The sequence below is a fragment of the Argiope bruennichi genome, chromosome X1 (genome assembly GCF_947563725.1).
Source record: "Argiope bruennichi chromosome X1, qqArgBrue1.1, whole genome shotgun sequence".
Lineage (NCBI taxonomy): Eukaryota > Metazoa > Arthropoda > Arachnida > Araneae > Araneidae > Argiope > Argiope bruennichi.
In genome coordinates, this window is record NC_079162.1 from 82974450 (window position 1) to 82982209 (window position 7760).

Sequence of the window (7760 nt, forward strand, 5' to 3'; positions counted from 1 at the left end):
TTAAATTTTTTTCATATACTTTATTTATTTATGAAGCATGTTCTTCAAGGTCTGTCCAAACAAATGTACCAAATATTTAGTTTTAATTTTATATGTGTATATTAATAAGTAGAAAAATATTAGTACTTAAAAAATCTAATTTTAGAAATACGCTACTCAAAAATTGTTCGGCATCGATAATAATAATTCTATTTTGTATGTTCGAGATCAACTCTGAACAATAGCCAGCCAAGATATTTTGTTGGCTTTCGAAAGCTGGTATACAATATATATTGCTGAACACAATCAACTCAAACTGACTACAATAAATCGACAAAAAAAGCGGGTTTGATTTGGTTGATGTTGTTTCGTAAAAGTATTCTGTTTATATCATTAAAAAAATAGCAATACCAAGAAGTGACCGTGTCAATAATTTTAAATAAAAGGAAGTCAAAGATTACATTAAAAATTTACAAACCATCTTTAAAAAGTACAAATTAATCGATAAACGAATATACAGTTTAGTCGATACTGAATACCAACGGTGTATAAAGCGAAGAAAGTATTGGGGCAAAAAGAAGGGGGAAATTTTTTTACCTTAAATTCACGAGAGTGGAAATAACAAAAAAGTGATTTTTTGGCTTTCAATGCTGCAGATATCTAAACTTTGGAAATTACAAAGATGGGACTCATGAAGATTGCTGCAAGTTAGAAAGCTATTTGAACTTTAATTCGATCATCTTAAATTCATTTAAAAATGCTGGTTATTTTGATAATTTATTCTTTATTTTAGTAAAATATGCGAATTTTAAATCAAATCGGATTAATGTTTACACTTATATTTTCTAAAGAACAATATTTTTATCTGAATTTACAAAATTTCACCCCCAAAGCCACATCCAAAATATATTCTTAGTGCATAAAATTTCCCACCATAGAGGGCAATATGAATTTTTCAGAAAATTAATAATTTAAAAATGATAAACTGGTTGTACAAAAAAATGTTCTTACGTGCCATGTACTGATGATACTTATTGGAGATTGAAAAATTGTCAGTGAAAAATCATTGTTACAGGGTTTATATTTGCAATATTATGAGAATGTCTGATTTGCAGTGCTGCATTCGCCAGTAGAGGTTTCTTGGAAGCGGGATCTGAGAAGAGAATCGCAAAACTTATTTTCTAGCGAATGGGAAAGGGGAGGGGTTACTCAGTTACGGACAAGGGAGCCCCTGTAATAACATCATTTGGACTTTTAGAATTTATCGTTACGAGTTTTGGTTTAAGAAAAGCTCCCTCCATTTTTCAAATATTCATTAATAAAGTTTTCATTCCATTAGATTTTCCTTTCCCGTATTAGGTTTGCATTCTAATAGCGTCAGAAATGTGGAGCAGCATAAGAAACATCTTACGGAAGTATTTAATAGAATTCAACAGTATGGCCTACGCATCAGCCTATGGAAATCAGTAATGGGAGTGAACGTATTAGAATTCTTGGGATATTTCATAACACCAAATGACTCAAAACCTATTCCAGAAAAAGTGCAGGCCATAATGGATGATAAACTTAATGAAAATCTTCATAAACTTCGTAAATTTTCAGGAATGGTTAATTTTTATAAAGGGTACTTGAAAGATGCAGCGAATACCCAAGCTTTATTTAAAAAGTGCAAGAAAAAAAATCGGAAGAAAAATTGGACAAATGAAATATCACTTTAAAGGAAAATTACACGCACAGAAGAAGCAAAGAAGCCATTTGAAAAATGCAAGGGAGATGTAGTCAGAGCTGCTTTATCAACCTTTCCTAATCAATATCTATCTTTTATGTAAAAACGCTTCAAATTTTTCAGTTGGATCTATTCTTTTACAGCAATATGAAGACGATGATTGTAAACCGATATCATTTTATTCTAAAAATTTAAGTGACACCCAAAAAACTTACGTCTCTAATGACGGATTTCCGCACAGGCGTTGGAGGCGGTTGCCTCATGACATCTGGGGGGGGGGGGGCTCAAAATCTATATAGTAAGGTTGAATCGGTAGTAATTTTTTTCGTTGAAGACTTGCACACGATCTTCTCCCCTCTTTTACTCAGAAAAAAAAAAGAAAAGAAAAAAGATACTTAATGAAAATGAAGAGTCAAACGAAACATAGGGGGAAATAACTATGAATGAAAATAAATAAATAAATAATTTCACAAGTAGTGATAATCGGGAAATTTCTAAGGTATTAAAAGATATAAAATATTGAAAAGAAACCCGAAATATTAAAACCATTTGTTCCAAATAAATTGCAATATGATTAGCAAAATTACACGATTTGAATATTATTAACAACTGAGGGAGATATAGCATACCGGGAAGATCTAAATGCTTTTTTTCAAAAACAAATGAGCATTTGTGTTTTATTTATTTGATTTACAAGGATAGTGTACTCGAATGCATTATAATTACAATGAACTTTCTGTCAAATTTCAGAATATTTCTCTTATAATTTATTTACTTCAAATTTGTTAGGAGATCTTTGATATCTATCTTTTCTTTTCATTAGCTAATTGACTCACAAGTCAACAATTCTCAGGTAACATAAGATAAAGAAGGAGAAAAAAAAAAAGAAAAAAAAGAACCTCCCTTTTACAAGAAATGCCAATGCCATTCCCGGCACCGACAAAAGGTTGTGATATTGACCTCACTCTGGACCTTAGTTCGAGGGGATGACTTAGTTTTGTAGAAATTTCTGTGCATTTTCGTTTCCTGTCATCTATATTTCTAAAGGGTTTTATTCTCACGACTTTTTCATTTCGCTAAATTTTTGAAGATACCAACTTCTGTACACAATTTTAAAGTGTAGAGATAAACAAATGCAGTTTTTAAAAATTAAAAATATAATTTTTATCAGCTATTATAAATATTTATTTACTGTCATTTTTGAATTATTCAAAGATAATTCCTTCTATCGCTTTCTGTATATGTAAATTTTTAGAAAATGATAATTTTAATTTTGTTACTTGCCATTTTTTTAAATTAATTTCCTATTTTTAAGTGAAAGAAAGCATCATGAATTCTTATTAAAAACTTTCCATAGTAAATAAGGAATATATAACTATTCGAATTCTCCCAGTTGAAAGTTTTTGAAAACACACTGACAAAAAAAAGAAAAAAAAAAAAAAAACTCCTGAGGAATTATTCTTTGGATTTATTCCCTATACAGAAAGAAAAGAAATTAAGAAATATACTTCATGCCATAGGTTTCATCAAAATATATATTACGAAAAAAGTTGCGGAAATTTTATTATTTTGAAACAAAAATCATGTGAATGGTATTATTTATTTTTCAATAGAGAAATAATTACTGTCAGCTAAATAGTGGAGTTCTTATTAAAGTGAACTCAGTTATGGGAATACTAACATTTATAAAAGCCAAAGAGTTGACAATTAAAGCCACTGATTTAACCTTTTTTTCTGTTGCACTACTTTTTAATACGTTAATTTTTTTTCTCCCTCATACTAGATTATGAATTTTTTTACTTCCTCTTTTTTTTCTCTTCAAATAGTATTTAGATTCAGGGAGAAAAAGTTTGGCATGCTTTTAAGTCTAGTGAATTACATTTAAACGATGAAACATCTTAATTCTAGAAATTTTAAACTATTAAATGTAGATACGTGTTATAATCAATGCAGGTTGTGAGTAACAAGTTTATGTTATGTATGACGCGTTAATATTTACACTATTCAAATTGTAGATTGTTTCGGGAAATCGAAGAATTGTCACACTCTTATGATTTAACGCAAGTAGCTCATTCCTCGAAAATAAATAAATAAATAATTGCTTTGGAATTTTTTAGACTCTTTTTCGATTTTGTTCTTTTGTTATCGTTGAAAATAGGCTGAATGTTTCAAAAAAATATCGCATCTTTGAAAAGGAAGGCTAATATATATATATATATATATATATGGAGAGAGAGAGAAAAATATATATATATATATATTGTTCTGACTTTCCTGTGTGTTCGTCTTCCTTTGTAAAATGTGCGCACGTCGTGAACAAAATCTTTTTAGCAATACTCAAAAGCATTGGCAGTAAACGAAGCTATTGCAACATGAGCGATTTCTTCTTTCTACACCATAGAGCTGATTTCAACTCTATGTTCAACACTGGGACGCATTTACTAGCTGGACGAGTCTTGTAATTTGATAATACCTCCACATCTGTGAAAAAGGGGGTTAAAGTAGGCTGATCCTCATAAATTTATTTCCGAGAAAAATGCAGTTGTCTTTATATCATTTCTATCCCTTCAATTCCCATTGGTCAAAAAGTGGTAAAGAACGAAGACGATTTTTTTCAAAGTAGTTGCGAGACGTTGAAAAATACTGCACAGTTAGAATCTTGTACAGTTAGAACTGCTTTAAAAAGGAGAGCAAAATTCTTATTTTATTATATTACCCTTTGTTATATTAAATGTCTATTTAAAAAACTTTTATTTTTTAACTATTTTTTAAGAAAGTTCAGTAAATATAAACTATTAATAAATGCTCATGATAAAATAAAAAGAACATTCGTTTTATTTGATTGTCGTGAAATTTATAATAAGAAATAAAATTCAGTTTGAGTTAGATTTCAAAGAAGTTTTCTATTTGTGGCGAGATATGTTATAACAGTTTTGATTGCCAGAAGTAATAGAATTTTACTCTTCCCCACATGACCATTAAAACAATGAATATGGGGTTGGAATAAATCAGCGAAATATTTATTCCTTAATCATATATTTGATACGCATTAACTCTTTCCCTTTCTAATAAAATTCCAGTGAGTCTTTTAAAAATGATTATTTTAAAAAAATTTGTTATTAGTTTAATATCCAGAGTAAAATAGATTGCCAATAAGGCAGTAATAACCTTAAATTGGCATGAAATGTTACGCTTTTCAATTATATTATTTAAAATTTTGCAAGTGAAAGCTTTGTTAACTTATCTAAAATTTCGAAGTCTGGAAATATTTGCAATTTGCTATATATATAAATATATCTTCTAAATTATGCGGTATTAAAGCTATAGTCCAAATAACATGTTGATGCTAGTTTTCCTCTATAAGGGTAATCAGTTTTAAATGTTCTATTTAAATTGACGCTGTAGAGTTTGGCATAACCATGTAAGCAGATTAATCAAATTTTTAAATAATAATTTCAGTATTTCTATATTGCTGCAATCATGGATTTTTATGAAAATGCGCACAGTTTTTTTAAATTTTATTTCATGATTCAGTTTTGATCAGTCTTTAAAAGTGGTCGATATACAGGTAAAGAATAAATTTCTTTTCTATTTCTAATTGGAAAATTCATGATGTAATGAAAAGTGGCAAAACTTGTACCGGTGTATTTATATTACTAGAAAGGCTTGATAATTATGAGATAAAGGCAAATAGGGGAGGGGGGGACCCTTACGGAGACTGTGGTACGGAAGATCTTGTACGTAGATAAAAGGGAAAACTAAGTGTCATAACAAAATTGTCAGATATGCTCGTGGCGTTTTGAAGTGTATGTAAATTTTATTCAATATTTGGATATTTGGTTAATTTTCCAAAAAGAACGAACATCGAAATTAAGAAGCTACTTAAAAATTTAAAGAACATTGTTCATAGAATATCAAATCTGAATTTAGTAATGAGATGGTGTATTTTAAATTCTACATGTCACAACTTCTAGAAATAAACGAAGAAAAAATATTACCTGCAAAGAATTTTTATGAACTGATTTATGGTAATATGGTACAACCAACTTCCCCGAATTTAATGGCTGTGTTGAAAATTTACAAATGCTTAAAGGTCAGAAATGCAAGAAGTTTTAAGAAACTAAAGCTGCTGAAAAACTGTTATAGTTTGTCGATAATTCAAGAATGGCTGAACTTTCTAGCTATCATGGCCAATGAATATATAATGTGACAAAATTTGATTTCAAAGATAGTTTAAAAGAATTTGTATAAAACAAATTGAGGTAAGTTACAACATGAGACTGCACACAGTATAATAATAAAAGATATAAATATAAAATGTGATTTGTTTGATATTTCTATCACATAATATTGTTTTTAATTTCAAAAATATCCAATCGTATAAGTAAAGAGTGCTTAATCAAGGGATTCAACACTAACTCTCGGAACATTTTTTAAATTCCATAATAATTAGCCTTTAATAAATTTATGCTCACTCTTATTTAAATTTTAAAAAGTGTTATAAACCATTTCTGAAGGTAAATATTTTTGCTACCTTGAAATCAAATTACATTTCTTTAATTAATCTTAAAGCATTCCATATTCAAAATAATACCAACACTCAAATGAAATTATCAAAAAATGTTATATAACTTTATTAAACAAACATTGCAATTAACAAAAGAATGAAAAAATAGCATTTTTATCTATAATATAAATTCTATAATGCAAAATTCTATATGAAGTTCTTTCAATCGAGTAAAGAATCTTCTTAAATATAAATAAAAACTTCGCATATAAAAGTTGAGATGAAAAAGCTTAATGTTCTCAACTACTATTAGCAGACGCAAATTTAAGGCAGCTGCAACTGAGTGATTCAGTACCTAAAAAATAAGCATGTTTCGATTAGGTTCAAATTATGCAACGTCGGTTTCTTTATAAAGAGTTCATTCAAAATACCGTTGTTTAACTATTGAGAATAAATAGGTCGTTTAAATTATTGTTATTCCGAAACTAATAATTTATAAAAAGTCACTGATAAGCAATTTGACTTCCTAGTTTAAGATTTGTATTTTAAAAAAAAGAAGCTCAGTTCACCCAGGTTTCTTTAAATGGGCAATCGATTATAAAAAATTTAATCCCATATTAATTAAAATTTAATCACTTAAATTTTGACAATATTTTGGTGATGGTGATAATATTTTGATTAAATGTGTTTGAATTATCTCTTTCTAAATACACAAAAGTGCAAAATAAAAAGAATCAATTAAAAAATAAGCTATCAGTATAAATTTGAATTGTTAATGTGAAATAATTGACAAATTTTTTATTCTTACGCCCGAAACCTAGTGGCAAATTACTCATAATTACTTCAGAAGTCTATATTAATTATAAAAAAAATTATGAATAAAAAAATGCATTTATAAGAATTTAAAACTGAGCTGAAAGATTTATAAAAATAAAATGCACATTTACCAAAGACAATAAATTGTAACAAGCGGAAAATAATAAACTAAAATATGCATTTTTTTTTTTTTTTTTTTTTTCTATTTCCCGTCGGATTGTCGGGAAAAAAATATTTGAATATAAATATTTTTATCAGAATCATTGAAAATATCAATAGTAAAAATATTTATTCAAATGGTGAAAGTTAAAAATCTCTACAGAAATAAACCTACGGCCACGATCTGCTACAACTGTTCCAGATTTCAGCACTCAGCTAGAAACTGTCATGCGAAGCCCAGATGCATCAAGTGTGAAGGAAGCCACCCGACAAGAGAATGCCCCATCCAAGAGAAAATCAACAACCCTACCTGTATTAACTGCAACTCTCCTGGACACCTAGCCGAATGGAAAGAATACCAAGCTATTAACCCAACAATTAAATCTATCCAACCTCAAAGGATCTCCTACGTGCAAGTTGCAGCACCTCTAAATCCAGTCCAAATCCAAGAAAGATTCATTTCAGCTCCCTCCAGACCAGCACCTACACCTAATCCATACAAAAATGAAGTTATACATTTTTTATGCACAAACAAAACACATATTCTAAATTAACTTATTCGAAATTTTTTCC

The 7760-nt window shown here is 28.8% G+C and overlaps 1 protein-coding gene across 1 annotated transcript; it reads left to right on the top strand.

The window, feature by feature from the left end:
* The first annotated feature begins 661 nt into the window (after positions 1-661).
* On the top strand, positions 662-7529 carry LOC129959308 (uncharacterized). Its single transcript, XM_056072125.1, has 3 exons — positions 662-686; positions 1339-1569; positions 7351-7529. Exons 1-3 carry the CDS (start codon positions 662-664, stop codon positions 7527-7529), a joined length of 435 nt encoding a protein of 144 aa, XP_055928100.1.
* Positions 7530-7760: the final 231 nt, after the last annotated feature.